Source organism: Aquila chrysaetos, chromosome 4 (assembly GCF_900496995.4).
Source record: "Aquila chrysaetos chrysaetos chromosome 4, bAquChr1.4, whole genome shotgun sequence".
Classification (NCBI taxonomy): Eukaryota; Metazoa; Chordata; class Aves; order Accipitriformes; family Accipitridae; genus Aquila; species Aquila chrysaetos.
In genome coordinates, this window is record NC_044007.1 from 48111497 (window position 1) to 48129150 (window position 17654).

The 17654-nt window shown below is 41.6% G+C and overlaps 1 protein-coding gene across 5 annotated transcripts in view; it reads left to right on the plus strand.

Annotated features, from left to right (window-relative positions):
• The window catches only part of GAREM1 (GRB2 associated regulator of MAPK1 subtype 1), a 105217-nt gene that overhangs the window by 68164 nt on the left and 19399 nt on the right, over positions 1–17654 (plus strand). For 4 of the 5 annotated variants that reach the window (XM_030012036.2, XM_030012035.2, XM_030012037.1 and 1 more), the window contains one exon: positions 11288–11418. The exons of the other annotated variant lie outside the window; for it this stretch is intronic. In XM_030012036.2, the coding sequence (XP_029867896.1) occupies positions 11288–11418 (131 nt within the window). The remainder of the gene's footprint in view (positions 1–11287; positions 11419–17654) is intronic. 5 annotated transcript variants of the gene reach the window in all.

The following is a 17654-nucleotide window of genomic DNA, read 5'->3' on the forward strand; positions in this document are numbered from 1 at the left end:
CTTTCAGGATACCAAGCCCAAGCTCTGAAGTCTCTCTACACATTGATAAAAATGTCTAACGAACTCTGAATGAAATACGTTTATTCTGTCTCATGTAAAGCCCTGCAAGCTACTAAGAACTGAGCTGCTGACTCAGTCATTGTTCCTGGTTTTTACAACTCCTCCCATTCAGTTAATTAAAAAACCTGTTCCTGAACAGGAAACAAAAGCACTTTTTATACAGAATTGATCTATGTACATTTTCAAGATTTCTGCTCCGTGAATGCACTTTTTCTTTAGCTTTGTTTATTGCAGCACAACTGCCTGCCAGAGGCAATACTGTCGACATGACTGTCCTTCTTGGGTGGAATATTTCACTACACACCGTCCTACACTTGTGCCAGGGCCTGTTGAGCATGGGATGGGGTCAGAACCTGAAAGGCTCAAAAGACCACTCAGTGAGCAAGAAAGCCATGAATGACTAAAGTCAAGCCATAGAAGTGGGGATATTCACGTGGGAGTAACAGGAGGAAAAAGATCTGTCAGCAAAAGAGCAGAAAGCATGAAGGGTGGTGGGTTTACGATTGAAGAAAGTGTCTTTGCACTGTGGCAGAAACACTAAGAGCTTGAGTTTTGGTGAGTGTGGACTTGGAAGCTTTTGCAAAATAAATAAATAAAAGCTGTTACTCAGTGAGGTAGAGTTAAGGATTAAGCTCAGCAGTTGCTGCTGTTATTTTAGCAAAAGCTTTGACTTGCCAAGAAATAGAAGAATGTGTATGAAGTTGTTTGGAAAAGCCACTTTCATTCTGTCAAGTTTATTTTTTTAAGAGATGGCTACCAAATCCAAAAAGTTGTGTCTGGTGTAAATCCACAAGTCACTCCTGGTTAGAATCTCTGCAGTCTGTGTTATGACCAAAATTTTTAATCAACAAAGTGAAGTAATACAGTTCACAGCAGGTCTGACACAGGGGTTGGGACCTGGTAGTTTCTAAATTGCAAAAGTTTGCTTTCTTCAGTGCAATCAGATTTTGGTCCCCTAAAATGCTTAGCCTTCTTTCCAACCTCTGCTCTTCCTCTAAGAATGAAGCCTCTTTCATCTGTCAGTGTAAGATTTCTCTGTGCCACTGGTGGACAGGATTTCTTTTTTGAATTCTGTCTGGTTTTTATCTTAACCTCAAATAAATATCATAATTTACTTGCATCCACAGGTAATGAGGGGATAGATTGAACTACTCTCTGTAAGTACAGTCTATGTTTAAAATACTTTTTATCCATGCAAAAATTGTCTTCACATTTTGGAACAAATTTAGACACTGGAATTGGAAGAATCTGTTCAACTAGAGCTGCACTGATCTCGGGTCCTGAAAAATTGCTGCCCTTAGAAAACACTCCAGTTTCTTTCATTGACACTTCAGTTGCACAAGAAACTAAAGTTCACTATTTAGCAACCAAAATGGGGAGAGTGAAAGGGAAGAAAGGCTTCTTCCCCTGTGGATTTCCCGTGAGGAGGCATCCGCTGAAGCAGGGGAAGCATGGAGTTGGGTTTCTGTACTCATTCGGTACTTGGAGTCAAGCAGATTATGAACTACAACTGCACTGTTGCTGGTGGGGGCATCAGCCCAAACAGGGCAGAGTTGTGTTACTGTGTTTTCTTCAAACTAATGATGACAAATTTTGTTCTGATAAAAAAACGGGATTTTGCTCTTTCTGCATTAAAGAGGAAATCTTACACATTCATAATTTCTACTGAAATCAGTGTTAATGAGGTGAAGGAATCCATGGTGTAAAGGCAGAATTTTTTGATGCAGCTGTGATAAAATCCCAGCATGCTTGGCTAACCTTCAACAGGTATTCTAATATGGTCTGTTTGAGCCTGCTTGAAACTAGTAATATTAATTTCAGATGTTAACCAGGAGTTTATTCTGTTACTCTCATCTCAACTTTATTTTGTGCTTTAATTAAATGTTAATCTATTGTAGACAAGCCTGTTCTTTTAATGTATGTATGTCTTGGGACGACTGTATGCTGATGATTTGGGAGATGATCACCTAGTTAAGAATAGATCCAAAGGCAGATGAAGTCTGTGCTGCTTCTTAATTTTAAATCTATGTGATGTTTTTCACTAAAATAGGAAAATCTACTTGGGCAGAACAATGTAAGGTGCTGTTAAGGGACTTGGCTGCCATCCAGCGCAAGGTTTGACGTTCAGTTTGCGTTGACATACCTAAGCTGGGTCTCCACTCCTTAGGATTGATTTTTAGCCCTGAATCGGTGTTAATGTATAAATGAAAGCAATGTATGTGCTTAGTAGGACAAGTGATTCAAAGTACAGTAGGAACGGTAACCATGTACTTTTTCACCTTTAGTTCTACCTCACTTTCTTTTTCAGCTGTTCATGCAGAGGACAGCAGTTTTTGCTAGAGGCTCCTGTTAAGTGAGGGATAAGTTGGCTTTACCTTCTTATCAAATCTTCCTCTCTGGTGGCAGGCAGTTCCAGCAGACGTTCTCATAAGGATCCTGGGTGCCGCCCTAGTAGGTCAGAGCTATAAGCTTTCAGTGACTCTTACCGTTTTCATAACTGAGGTCTAAGTGGGTATCCACTCTGGTACCAAAGGAACAGTGCTAGTAGTCACATAAGAAAAGCTTCTGTCATAGGGCAGCTGCTGTTAAATGTAGTTATCTCAACACTGTTTCATAAAGCTCTGGGTTGGTTTAGTTCGGCTTTCTGTAACTTTTCTCTCTTGATGCCTTTTTGTGCTGTGATCCGGGTAAGCTCTGATATTCACCAAGAGAGCATGCCATCTTCATGTGCATGTCTTTATACTCTCACTGTTCAACAGAAAACTAGCAACAGCTTTTGTTAACAGTAATTCAGAAAGTCAGACAGTGCAGTAGTCATCAGAGTCCTCTACATGGTCACTCGAGTGTGTGAACTAACACACTATCTATGGAATATTCTTGGTGTCTGTTGGCAACACATGGGAAAGGTATAGAACCATGTTAATTACAAGTTAGATTGATGATAACCCAGTGAGTAAGTTAAATCTAGTTAACTTACAGTCCAGACACTAAAACATGTGACCCCATAAAATGGAACATTTCATTGTGGTAATCTTGTATTTGTGATGATAATAACTTGTGAAACAAAGGTTAGAGGTTAGGCTTGTCTTCCCTGTCTTTTTACATCATCTGTAACCTAAAATTCCCTCTCATGCAGTATCTGTGAGTTAAATCTGCTTTAAGCTATCATCAGTCACCATTTGAACTGATTTTTCTTTGTTATGCTGCCAACAGAATCAAAATTTTTTTTGTTATGCTCTTTAATAGTCATAAAAGTAAGATAAGAGAAAAGAGAACGCTAGGCTGTACCATCCCCTTTGCTTTGCCAGCATAGGATTAGAGGTTTTGATTAGCAAGCATTGCGTTGCTGTGTGGTAAATTTGGTTCGATTCCCTTCCTTGATCTCTCAAACGGTGTCTATGCATACACACAGGTGATGTGTCAGCGTGCTGATGCTCCGCTTCGACATGTCTCACCAGGTTGTGATGCCTGACTCATTCTCTCTTGGTTGAATGGGTATTTGTACCGCAGACATAACAGAGAGAGGAATAAAGGCATTTAAGGCTTCAAAATCTTCATAATACTTCCGAGAAGTAAAACTATTCATTCTGAAGGGCTCTTTCCCCATGAAGTGTTGCGCAATCTGTACTGACTGAATGTGCCTTTGTGCCTTGCCCTCTGCTTTGCAGTGCTGTAAGTTTAGCTCCAGTACACTCGATGAATTCTACTTCTATTATGTTTACTTAGATATGTCTCTAGTTCATGTTTCATCTGTTTTTTTAATACATTCCCAAAATTTCCAGAAGATTGGGTACAGATGGGGACACAGGAGTTCCCCTTCTTCACCCCTCTCCCCTCTCCTCAAGAAAAAGTACTGATGGGCAGCTCTTAAAAAACAGAAGCAGTGTTTCAAAATCTGTTTAATAGCTGTTTCATGGTGATTATAATATAAGAATCAATTGTAGCTTTTCTAGTTTGTGGCCCAGTTGTTATCCTTTGGAAGCTGTGTCCCTAAGACTCTTGTGTATTTTCCTCCTGTATTCTCTACCCTTTTATAGTTTCCTGTATGCTTTCAGCAGGTTACAATATGAAAATAAACAAAGAAATTCTTATTAATAACTCAGAAAAACTTCCCTCTGCCCCTCAAACCTTTTTCTGCATAGCTCTCAGAAGTTATCAGTGTGGCAGATAAGGATGAACCTGTACTGTTGGGCTGTCTTGCCCGTTCTTTGTCTGAGGGGATGAACTTACCATAGCATGCATCCATGTTAGTTTGCTGCCGCGTCCCAACCTCAGGTGAAATCAGTAGCTCCTTCAATGGGGAACCCAGAGGTGATGGAGCAGTGATTCGCTTTCCTGTCCTCTCCGTGGGCAGCAGGGCTGTGAGCCTGTCTGCACTAGTTCATTTGCAGACTACTGTCTGCTCCCGCTGTTGAAAACAGCGTTCTGTGATTCCATTTATACTTGCAGTTTCTCTCTCCGATGAGTCTTTTCCCTCTGCAGTGGGGACACAGCAGGACTGCAGCTCCAGAGGACCTGAGCATGCAGGTGGTCTTCTCTTCTCTGGACAGCTGTGAACAAACACTAAGTTTTAACAAGCTGGAAGATGGCAAAAGCGAAGCAAGGCATTTATTTCCCACTTGTTACTTCTGCATGTCTGCCAAACCTTTTCACATTAACTTAGTGATACGTCCTTGAAAGAGCTGCAGTATTAACTTTACACCTTGGTTCCAGTTAGTCACGTAATAGCTGTATCAAAGATGTGATGGATTCTTTTTTGTTCTGCCTTTTTTCAGGTCTAGACACTGCCATGACAACACTTCTCGCAACACTAAAATGCCACATGTAGGTTCTATGCAAAGACATATTGGCAAATGTCAATTTGAATAAAAAACTTATTTTTAAAAAAAATTACATGTAGGCTGGAGTGTTAGGATTATGTCTTAATCTATTATTTTGGAGTCTTTGGTTTGCCATGCTCGCTCTTGACTGGCTGCCTTGTCTAAGGATTAGATAGGGACAAAATAGCTCTGCCGTATGATCTAGTTGATGGAGTGACAAGTGAGACCATAAACTGAGATTTCCTTCCGTTGTACCCCACTGAGATGAATTTATTTCTGCATCAGATGTTGAGGGGCAGTTGTGTACACTGTCAGCTGAAGACTGTACAGGTCCATCTAAGAACCGGGTGTGCTGAAGTGTACTTTCCAATTCATGCAAACACATTCTCCCTGATACCTAGAAAGGCACCTCTCTGTGCCCTTCGTTGTTACATCTTATTTATGCTTTAGGCTTACGCTCTTCAACTCTGCCCAGTTATATCAAGGATCATCTTTTGGGGGAGGAAAACAAAGTTATTTCCTATCAGCTTGCTGCACAGGAATGCTGAAAAATGTAGACAAAAATTGTCTTTTTCCAAAATGGTGGTATTCTGGCAGGTAGAGAACCTTTTCTTTTCGAGTCAGCTCTGCTGTTCTTTGAAATACTGAAATGCAGTCAGCAGTCAACAAATAATATGAAGCATAAACCTCTGCAGTACTTTTGCTACCCTGCTGTGCTGTCTGCGCATTCTTGAGAGATGCTGGGCTTTGCATACAGTCTCACATAGAGAGATGAGAGACTTACTAAATAATCAAAGCTGCTGTGAAAGACAATACAACTGCTGCCTCCTTGGAGAAACATTTAACAGCTAACGCAATTGAGCAGATGTTTCAGTGGCCTTCCATGTTTCCTACTGATGACATGCAGCTACGTTTTCTTTTTCTTTTCCCCTCTTTTCTTTCTTTTCCCCTCTTTCTCTTTCTTCTTTCCCCTCTTTTCTTTCTTTTCCCCTCTTTTCTTTCTTTTCCCTCCCCTCTTTTCTTTCTTTTCCCCTTCTTTCTTTCTTTCCCTCTTTCGTTTTTCTCTTTTCCCCCTCTTTTCCTTATCTTCCCCTCTTTTCTTTCTTTCCCCTCTTTTCTTTCTTTTCCCCTCTTTTCTTTCTTTTCCCCTCTTTTCTTTCTTTTCCCCTCTTTTCTTTCTTTTCCCCTCTTTTCTTTCTTTCTTTCCCTCCCTTTCTTCCCTCTTCCGCCTCTTTCTTTCTTTTCCCCTCTTTTCTTTTTTCAGATTTTCTTTTTGGTATATGAGCATGTATGTGCTCTCATCCTTTTATATCAATGAAAGCTTGACAGTTTGTTCAGCCTGTGAACCCTTTCCCTAGATAAGGACTCCCTTGGTCTAGGCACAGTACAGGCACAGTACGGACACATTACAAAAGGAATGTTTCTGTCTTGGAAACATTCGGGACTGTTGGAAATTGCTGCACTATTTGGTGGTGAGCTGTAAGTCGCTGTGAAGACCAGTGGATCCTACATTACAGAAATAACCTGTATGAGGTGGCTTAGAGTTGTGAACGTATGTAAGCCTGCAAGAGCCTAAGCAGGAGAAGCAACACGAAGGCTGGGACAGAAAGGGCTGGTTAATGCCCCTGCTTGCAGATGTTGCAGGGCCAACTTCTGGCAAGAAGGAAGATGAACTGATCTTCCTGCTCCTACTGGGTTTTAATAAATGCCTCCATAAACTGGAGGATAAGCCCTGGTTTAGGTCTTTCCCTGCCTTTTTATCTTTCCGGACTCATTTCCAGCAGTAGTGGATTTACTGTCTTTGCTGTAAGTACCTTCACAGGGAAATAAGGATTCATATTCTGCAGAGATAATATATACTAGAATGAAAGTGTTGCAATACTGTGCCTGCCAGAGGCCAGACTGAAAGGTAAAGAGATATAAAGCTTGCAGTAGTTGTTCATTACTCCCTTGCATTTGGCTGCAAAGGAGTAACTACACCTGCTCAGTGGACCGTGTAGGTATTACAAATCTTTGATCTTTCTGAACCTGTAATGATTTACTAGAGAAACATTTCATTATTCTTTTTGTGCTAGTAAGAGAGGGGTGAACTTCTATAACAGTATAGTTTTAGCTTTATATTTTCTTTAATTTTTTGTTGAACTCCTAATTAACACACAGTTAAATTGCCTTGTGATTTGTTTAAGCTTGATGTCAGTTTTGTAAAGTCTCCCAATTAAGTTGTGCCTCTTGTGAAGTGTAATAAAATTCCACTTTAACTTGCAGTCAAGCCAGACTTACGTCCATTTAACTTGTATTTCAGCCATGCTGTCTTTTTTATGGCAGCTTGAATAGAGACCAGGGAGAAACATAATAAGAAATTGTCTCCTTCCTCCCCATTAGTTAGTTAGTTGACATCTGGCTCAAATGTGTATTGCAGGCCCCTCTTCAGCCCTTCTTTCTCTCCTTCCCATAAAAAAAGTCTGTCTTTTTCAATGAGGAAATAAATTTTAAAAAACCATCTATAGAAAATCTCCAGTTATAAACCATCTTTTCCAAAGGAGAGGCATTTTAACATCTAGCCCTGACAGCTTCCATGCACAGCATACTTCTTGATTTTATAACAGGAGGAGATTAATGCTGCCCTTCTATTATATGCTTTGGGATCTGTATGTACTCCTCTGTAGTCAACCTCCTCGTGAACTGCTGCTTATTAGCAGTGAAGGCACAGACGGCTTTGTGTTTGCACGGCTCAGCTGAAGGAAGGGGAGGATGGCACAGATAGTGACATAGATGGTTCTGAGCATCTCTTTGTACCGAAGCAAAGCTCCATCCCAGTTGCACACAGCCTAAAGCATTTGTTCTGTGCTGAGGAATTTGGGACTTTTCTGTAGAAGTTTGGGTTGCAATGGGTGACTGGCTTTTTCTTGCCACCAGACTATCTATTGTTAAATATGTAGCAGTCATAGTAAAATAGTATTATTATGCTTCCAAACAGAGTAACTAGAGAACCTAGAATTAAAGACCACTGTCTCATTCAAAGTGCTGGATGAGTATTGTTCATATAATATATTATTATTCAGTATGTTGTTTTCCTTCCTTGTTCATGTGAATTCATGCTTTGTTACTGTGCCCAGCTCAATTCCCGCTCTGAAGTGAGAGTTCTCAATTTCTTTCTGAACTAGCAAGATTTTATCATTGCAGTATCTCACAGTTTCAAAACACTATGTAGCTTCCATGCAGTATCATATTCAACTCCATTCTGTACATAAGGGGGGAGTGTTAAATCAGAAGTAACCCCACTGGACTTAGATCTGTCTGAAGTGACTCAAACTTGCTGTGGTTTTTTTCTTTGTGGAACTTAAAAGTATGAAATGTCATTATAAATTGTAATCACAGCTTGCCTCTAATAGTAACCACAGCTGGGAATCCTGCAAATCAGACCCCTGGATCCCAATTTGGGCCATCAATTAGAGTTGCATCCAGGTGGCTGTGTCGGTAGTCAAAGAGGACAGCAATTGAGAAGTAAGCAGGAGAGAGGAACAGCCTCAGGTCAGCTCATGGTGAACCAACACTGTGTGACAACTTCTGTAAAATTTAAGAACATTTTGCCTTTGGTGACTATCTGTGAAATATGGTCATTGGCTCTGCGCTCTAGAGTAGTAGTTTTTCTGTGCTGTCAGGTGCTCCCTGGTACAACTCAGTCTCTGCTGCTGCATGATGTCGTGGCACATCCTGACTCCAGGTAGGAGGAGGTCTGACTTCACTCAGCTCCCCCCTACTCCTGAATTTCCTTTGCAGGAAAGCGGGGTGCCCGCAGGGGGAAGGACCTGCGGAGCTGGGGAAAGCACCTTCCTCTTGGTTAGGCTGTGGCTGACAGGGAAATCCTGAAACCAGGACTTACATGGTCTGTATGGCGGACTGGGGATTAAAAAGCACAGTTCTCCCCTCTTCATCTCTCCCTGTCTGAGCCTCGGGCATCAGTCACAACACGCTTTCCAGTGTTAGTTAACTGTGAGCACCTCCCTGCTAATTGTCCAGATTCCCTGAGCCTGGAGGTGCCGGCTGCCTGGCCCCTCTATCACTTTGCACTGAAAGGCGCTTAGAGTGGGCAGGCTGACAAATTCAGCTTTAGGATGCTGGCATGTTTCTATAGAGTATGTGAAACGTTTTTCCAAATGCTTGTCCACTGTCAGGTTTCCTGTAGCTACCCATAGTGTCTGCCAGGCGTAGCTTAGTCACTCCTAAAATTTCTACTCTTAATCCTGGAGCTACTGTAAAGTCTGTGGAAGAAGAGGTTGGCAGAATTTTTCAAGATAGAGGGTATGTCTACAATGAAAGTTTTAGATACCTTCAGTAAAGCAATTAAACAAATTTACAGGGAAGAAAACCTCTGGAGCTACTAAGCCCAAAGATGCCTCTTCCCTGCTCTGGGCATCCTTGAGCCATGAGTTCCTCCTAGAGGTGTGGAGGAGAGTCTGGGTGGTATTGCTAAATGTGCTTAAAGTCCTCCTTACACAGCTGTCATTTGCTCCTGTCTCAGGCAGAATGCTGCACGAGGCAGACCTTTGGTCTGACCTGGTGAAGCCATTCCTGTAGTCAACTACGTTGCTGTAATATATGGGAATGGCTTCAGCAGGTCAGACCAAAGGTCCTGCTGCTTCTACTCCAGTGTTGGTCTTTGAAGTACCTGAATTGTCTTGGCAGAACTTCCAATAATAGCGTGTCCTGAAGCAGACATGAAGTTAGGAAAACTCCAAGGCAACTGATTTTTGAAGTGTGGTGCAGCTTATTAAACATTGGCAAAATACGGTCTTGCATTGGGAAGTACCAGCATCTTTAGTTACACTGCTGATAATACTTCACAGTTACTGAGGTCACTTAGAAAGACAAAATGTACAGAAGGGAATAAAAGGAAGTCTTCTGTCTTGTAAGTTGATACTTAGGCTTACAACCACAGCACTCGAGCATACTGATGAAAAGAAGAGTGTGCCTCTGTCAGCAGGGTTGTTGGGGTTCGGTGGAGGAGCTGAGCCTCTTGGTCTCGCACCTCTCTTGGTGTGTGTGTGTGTACATGTGTGTGCACACACCTGGCAGGGTGGCGGGACAGGTCTTTCTCATGGGGTGTCAGGACTTGCTGAGCTTGCATTCCTTTCCTCCTCTGCTGCTAGGTGGCCTGAAATAGTTTAGTGTGGGTGAATTCTCCGAACATGTCACAAAAGTTTCAAGTCTGATGGGATGTATAGGGGCAGCAGGGTGTTGTGCATAAAAATGCTGAAGGAGTGAGAAAATATTTCTGTAGGTGGCTGACATACTGATGTGTTGGATGTATTTTAATGAGGTTGAGCACTGTTTGGGAACAATAATCTAGTGGCTGCGTGCATTGCTAATTTTAAAATATGATTTACAGGAGATGCACTAACCATTGATTTTACTCAGCCTTTTTCTCGTTTTCTGGAGTGGCTTCTTACATCAAGTCTTGCCGTGCTATTCTCTGGCTGAGACCAGCCTTTAAATTAGTAGTAGTTAGTGTTTCTAAATTTAGGAAGATTGCTCCACTGATTGAAGTTTAAGTCATACAAGCAGCAAATGTGCCCATCTAAGCTTTCGTTATCGCTGTGTTTATAAAAGAAAGCTTTTAAACTTTGTGCTTGTAGTGCAGAGAGGTGGTTGATGTACGTGGCTGTCCCTGGCAGGTGTGCCCAGGGCAGCTGCCTCCGTGTTAGTTCTTGCCTTTTACAAGACTTAGAAAATAGCCAAGGTTTTCATGCTGGAGGGAGGTAAAGTCAGCAAGAAACACTTCTTTCTAATGCTCCTCTGAAGGCGACCACCTTCAAAAAGGTTTTAAACGTGTATGGTTTAATTTCTTATGTTAGCTAAAGTTCTCAAAGGGCTTAATTTATGATTAGGGAAAGTTAGGTGCTATTCCACTCTTAGGGAAGCCTAGGGGGAAAAGGGTTTTAGCCTAGCATTTTTTAATAGCTGTTTGATGATGCTAAAAACAAAAACAAAACCCTTATGTTTGTTGTTTTAGGGTTTTATAGTAATGGGTGTGTTTTCTTTCTGTAAAACTTTTAATATTAAGGGCCAAAAAAAGCTATCTGTACAGATACTATTATACTGAATTACGTACACAAACACAAATGCCTCCATAGTTATCTACTATTTCTAGAGAGCATGTGATAAAAGGATCTTTTTTAATTTAACTTCAGCTCCCACATGTTCTTTTTGTTCTGACCTGGTGAAATGGGGTGTCTTTCACAGCAGGTTCCGAAGACTCTCTGCAATCTTTCGTCTTCTTGTTTGGCTGCTAATAACCGGAAAAATTGACTGAGCAAAATGGTGAATAAGTTGAGCCAGCAGTTGCCACAGTGACAGTTGTCCAATATAAATATCTTACAACTCTTCTGTTTATCATCTGTTTTCAGGGCAGTTTAAGCTGCTGGAACAAGACCGAGATATTAAGGAGCCAGTGCAGTATTTTAACAGTGTGGAGGAGGTGGCTAAAGCATTTCCTGAACGAGTTTACGTCATGGAGGAAATAACATTCAACGTTAAGGTAGACCCTGAATAAATATTTATCCCTGTTTAAGTGATTAACTGTTACAACCTTTATATACATGGCAAGTGAGCAATGATGCTGTGTGGGAAGTGTGATTTTTTTGAGGAAAAAAGCCTGTAGTGTTCTGCATTCGGTGATGGTGCTCTTCGGGATCATTTTTGCAGTCTTAAATCAACATGTCCTCTAAGGGCTCTCCTGTCCGATGTCACTTTGGGGAGCAGTCCTGATGATCCATCCAATAATTTGTCTAATTAGGATGCTCCTGCCAGATTTTAAACAAATGTTGTTTGTTGCCCCCTTTCTTCTCCCCCTCCAGCAGTCTGAATTTTATTCTCTTCCAAGCAGCAGCTGCTCAAATCCCTGTCTAGAAAGCCTTATTCTCAGGGAGCATGCAGGGTGAAATGATGCGGTTGCTTGTCTCAAAATTACTGCGGCTAAATAGCATTGTGAATAAAACAAAACAAAAAAAAAAAACCCCAAAAGACACACTTGTTCTCTGTGGGTGTTTGTTTGCATGTGCATGCCTCTTGGGCTCATCAAAGGGTCAGCAATGGCATCCATGAGTGTAAGAGGGCTTGCTATCACCAAACACACTGCAGTGCAGTGGCATGAAACAGTGAAGACAGAACTTGTTCTTCTTTGTCCTACTTATATGTGTGACACTACACAAGGTAGGTCGGCTCTGCCAACAGAGCAGAGGGGTCTTTGGGCTCGTCTGGTTTGCTTCAGTTGATACACCACCTAAGACTGGTAGAAGAGCATTCTAGAGCTGGGATGCAATGGCACGGATCCACGTTGTGTACCCTGCAGGGGAAACTGGTTGATACTGCTGGTGCAAAACCAGTATAGAGTTTCCTGGTCCCATGTATAGGGAGGTGGGGTTTGTATAACAACCTGTTAGTGAAGAAACATTTCTCTTTCTTGCACTGTTAGAGTTGGGGGACACCAGCCAGTCTGCAATTTTTGTAGGTGTGAAACAGGATTGCTGCAGACTGCTGTTAAGTGCGAAAGCTCATCAGCTAATTCATTTAGGGACACAGACTCATGGCTTTCAAGACAGTAGGTTGTTTTCATCTATGCTCTCCATAAAAGAGAGCCTTTCGTGAATGAAGGCTACATGAGAAAGTTGGAACACTTTTGTATGTTTAGGACTTACTTAGGCAAATAAAGGCAACAAGAAAATTTCATTTCTACCCAGGAAAATCAGTCTTACCTTGGGACTGCTGACCTTATCCAGTGCTGTGCCATTATTTCTCAGCTGATCAATGACCAAATCGAGAGAGTGGCGCAGTAAAATGTGCAGCTTTGATTTTTATAGGGAGAAAAGTATTCGTCTGCAGGGTTGTTTAAATGTAAAATGTTATATCTTGAGTTTAATATGAGTGTTCTTAAAACTCTGTCATATTTAGCAAACTGAGAAATAAGCATAGCTTACTGTTAGATATCAAATCCATTTTTAAAAGGTATTATAGTGATACTCCTTAATGTAAATAACAGTAATAATAATCCAGGTTTAACCTAGTTACACAGTTATCTTGACAGTATTTCTCTTGGCAGTTTTTCCAGTTTCATAGAAGTCTATTCCAAGGTTATCATCTTCCAAAAAATAAATGAACTTAACAGGATTTATTAAAGTGTTTAATAACCCTTTACATGCAAGAGAATTATGTACGCTAAAATTTTAATATAGGGGAGATCCTGTCACACTGATTAGAGGAAAGGGAGTAATACTAAGTAGGGTTGATTTCTGTCCAATGCAGTGTGCCTGTTTAGCTACCTCCTGATGTTCTCTTCTGAATTTAATCTGATAAGAAAAAAAAAAATTGCCTAAAATAACTGATGAAGCATTTAAGATGAGGAAGAACTTTGAAGTCTGGGAATTCTTTCTTGTTCCAAACACTCAAGTCTTTCATGGATAATTTTTGAAGAAAGAACCTGTAGAGTTACAAGGTGCCACTAGACAGTCACTGCATGGTTTTGTCTGTGCTCATTGAGGTCTGCCTGCATGTGCCAATATGCCATGGTTATGGTTCAACTTGGTGCGACCCTTGCTCCTCCGTGTAAATCCTTTGCTGCTCCAACAGGATTTTACAGCTAGCACTGCTGTTCAGTGAACTGCCTTCTCTCTGTGATGGGCTGTGGGATCTTCTCCAAGGGGGTTACTTTATTTTTACTCCATGTATTAGTTGTTAAAGGGAAAAATAAGCCACCTTATCCTGGGGGAGGCAGGGGAGATGGGTGTCCCTTCCTCCGCCCCCCACGGTTTCGCAGCTAGGCAGGCTTTCTGGGCAGTGCACTGAGGCAGGGGGGTTGGGACCTGCTGGGTGTTTGAAGGAGGGCTGTAACACATGCCATCAAGCATGGGAGTGGAAGGTGGAGTCACTGTTCACAGAATAGCAAACAAAAATTTTAGATTAAACCAAACTTTTGTAGTGGCTAAAACTACTTCTGGTAACTTCTTTGGATGTACGTACATATCAATACTGTGCTTGGATACCCAATCGGTTACCTCAGGTGCCCAGTGGCCAGCAGCATCTACAGGCACAGCAATTTAGAGTGTTCTGGGGATAAGCCAATTTCACTCAGTCAATAAGTATTTAATCTGTTCTTCATTGAAAATTAGAGGCATTCTGTCTTTTCTTCACTGACCAGATAGGTGATAACCTTTTTTGTATTAATATTCAGTGCATAATTGCAGAGAATTTTGTTTATGTAACAGCATTACACTACAAAGATTAGGGGTTTTTTGATTCTCTATGCTAGGAAGAAAAATATTAAGGAAGTTGAGCTACCCCAGGGCCCTAGCTTCTGCTGAAGCAGCAGCAATAGATTTCTGCAGTGAACTGCTCTGGTCCCATACAGATGGCAGTCTGTACAAATACCCAGGAAGCTATTTGCATTAAGACTTAAAAGCAAAACCAGGAACAAAAAAACCCACGGCATACTGAGGACAATTCACAAGAAGTTCTCTTAAAAAGCAACAGTATTGTCTGATAGATTCGACATTAGACAAGCCATGAATTCCTGCACTCTAAAAACCAGCCCACTTAGTGTTACAGGACCCTTCACATCTTCCAGGATATCATTTTTGTCCTGAAGATACCACACGGTCTCCCTGGAGAGGCTATGAAGCTGTTTGCAGAGCCTTTCCAGGATGCAGAGGCTGGTTAGTTAATTAGCCCCATAATAATTCTTTTCTTTCCTATCAAAGACATTGTTTGACTGGTGTGAACTTTTGATACCTGAATTTTTTTTTATTTTTTTTTTTAACGTAATCCTCTTTTCACAGTGGCTTAACTGTATTGGGCCATATGGTGTGCATTTTCGCAAAAATAAGTCCATAGTGAAAACTTTGCTTTTTTTTTTTTTTTTTTTTTGACAAATGCTAATGCAGTACAGTTAAGCAAAATTGATCTCGTGATTTGATGGCAATTCTACTGGCTCTGATAAACTTGCCCTGAGTTTCCAAAAAGCACATATATAGAGGGTTATAACCTACACTGGCATTTCTAAATGCTGCAATAGCAACTTTCTTGAAATCAGTTAGTGTGTAGGTTTTATCTCCAAATTTCCAGGCAATTCATAGTACTTCACCTTGAGAATTAGTGTTTTAGTCCCCTCATTGCCTTTGTGGCTTGATGCCAGCCTTACGAGGCTGCAAGCCTCTGCTCCAAGAAGGTTTTTCTTCTTCTCTTCCCCCTCTGTCCCCAGTACACACAGGCTGTGGCACCTCCGTGTCTCGCACTGGCAGTGCACTGCTGTGGCTGCCTCTTTCCTCCAGCATCTGGTGCACGGCTTGAGTGAGAGAGAAGCAGACCTGCTGCTTCGTGCCTACCTTGAGTACCTGCTAGAGGATTTCTGCTCTGAAAGGAGCTTGGATAGTGAGTGCCATTGCCTCACAGTGGCCTCATGAGCTGGCCTTCCTGACATGCCACGTGAAGAGGTGCTTCATGTTGGAGCTCTGCGGTATTATCTGTCACGTTTTGTGTCATTTTTTGAACGCTTTGATCTATCTGAGACATCCTTAAACAGCATTGAAGCCAGCTTTTAATGTAGCAATCAGGGCAAGGTCCTTCTCAGCTGAGAGGGAAATGCGTGTATGCTAACATGAAGAGTTGCACTTGCTGATTCTATGTCTTGGGAGACAGAGGTTTATAAAATAAAAATGGGATGCTGTCTCACTGAATTAAGTCAACTACTTTGAAAAAGGGGGGGGGGGTGTCTGCTAATAGCTCTTTTGAAGACTGTTTGTTTTATATTAAAATAATCTTTATTTGTTTTGGGACACCTGTAAAAAATAAGATAATTTTTTTTTAAATAGTGCTCTAATAGGTCCCTTGGGTTTAATAGTAAAAACTTTATGCAGTAACTATGAATCAGAGACCTCAGAGTTAAAAAGAGCTCTACCAAAAGAAATCCTAACTGTGACTTTTTACTGTGAATGCAATGCTTGCATTACTCTAATAAGATCTAGCAGGTATAACAAGCGATATGAGGCCACAAATCATTTTTATAAGGAGTTCATATGTGTCCAAGTGATTAAAGACTTCTACTTCAAACTATAACAAATTAGAACAGTTGGAGTCCAAGACAGGATATTGACTCAGGTGTTATCAACATCTATTTTTCTAAGTTAACCTTTCATTAAGCAAAAGAAACAATGTACTTGAGCTTTCCCAAAAGAACGTGTTTCCTAAATAATCATTCATCACTTTCCTGATGCCTGTCTTCTGCAGTAGGTGTAATTGGCTTCTGAATTGTTATTGAATTGCTGGACTCTTAAAATATTATAGTGACTTTAACCCACTGCTGTTTTGCAATGTGTTTGATAAGATGTCTGTAAGCCAGTAACCTTTCTGGTCAGCATCCTGGCATCGATAGTGAACAGTTAATATGGATCAACATCTGGCAGTAGGGAGGTGGAGGGCAAGTACAGCATGGAGTAGGTTCTGGTTCTCTGCATTAGGAGTTGTTCAATTTCGGTTTCTAGATGGCTTTGGAGTATAGTGTGACAAGCACTGCCTCTTCCACAGAGCAGGGAGCACTGATTATTCTCACCTATTAACAGAAAGTGAAAACTGGCTGGGAAGGGCAAAAGAGGGGCAAGGGGGAAGTAAAACTGCAGGAGTCGTTGTTATAATGCATAAAGCATTGTTGTTATAATGTGTAAAACAGAGAGAGAGAGCAGCCATGAAGATAAATGTGTTTGGAGAAGGAGTTATTTCAGAATGCTCCCAAGGCTAGTAGTGTAATAACTGGAGAAGACTTTGTGCTTATCAGGTAATGACAGCAACTGGAGGTTTGGTGGTTACTGTTGCAAGTTGCTGTACTGGAATTGTCTAGTGAATAGTTTCTGTTTTAAATAAAAGATGTGAGGAGGGGGCACACAAAAAATTAAAACATGAGGGCACAGTCCCACTATGGAGATGTTTGAGGAAAATGTATTGTCCTACCTTCCTTCCCCTGCTTCCTTCAGCTGGTCTCAGCTTCCTACCAGTTGCAAGGCCTTCACACCTGAAGGCTCAAAACCGAACCTGACAGAAGTCCCAAAGGAGGCAAGAGCATTGCTCCAGTGTGGGCAAAGCAGCAGGGGGGAAGTGAGCTGAAAGTGTGGGACGAAGTGGAGCCATGCTGGGACTGGAATCAGCCCTCCTGGGTGTGTTATGCAGCTGAATGAAGGCTTCTCAGGTGCTTTCTGCCTTCTGTGGCATTACCTGTTTTCCAGAATTATGAGGAGATTCTAACAGTTTGCCATAAAAATGTATCATTATTTCTGCATCAGTCTGTGTTCTGGACTACCTTAATTCTGCTGCTCTGAGATCGTGCACTGCTGTCTTCTCTCCGTCATATACCAGTGATATGCCATGTCACATGCATGGGCTGGGACATGCCGCTAGAAGTTCCAAGCGTCTGAAATAGCGTAGGGCTCTGCTACACCCCGCTAGTGATTTCGTAGTGGGAAGCTGGGGGTGTATGGGGCATCCTCTCAGCGGGGGTGTGAAGGACCGTAGGGGTGCTTGCAGGTGCAAATCCTGTTGGGTCAATGCTGGAAGCTTAGAGGGTAGAGGGAGCTGAGTCTGGTGTGGTGTTACCCATTCTGCCTTTTAGGAATAATTTCTGATATGTACTTTCTCCCAGGTCGTGTTGTCTTTAAGCATACTATTTGGTGTGAATGAAATCTGTTCTGAGGAGCTGCTGTCCTTGACTGATTCCCGGGCTGATGGGAGCCCTGC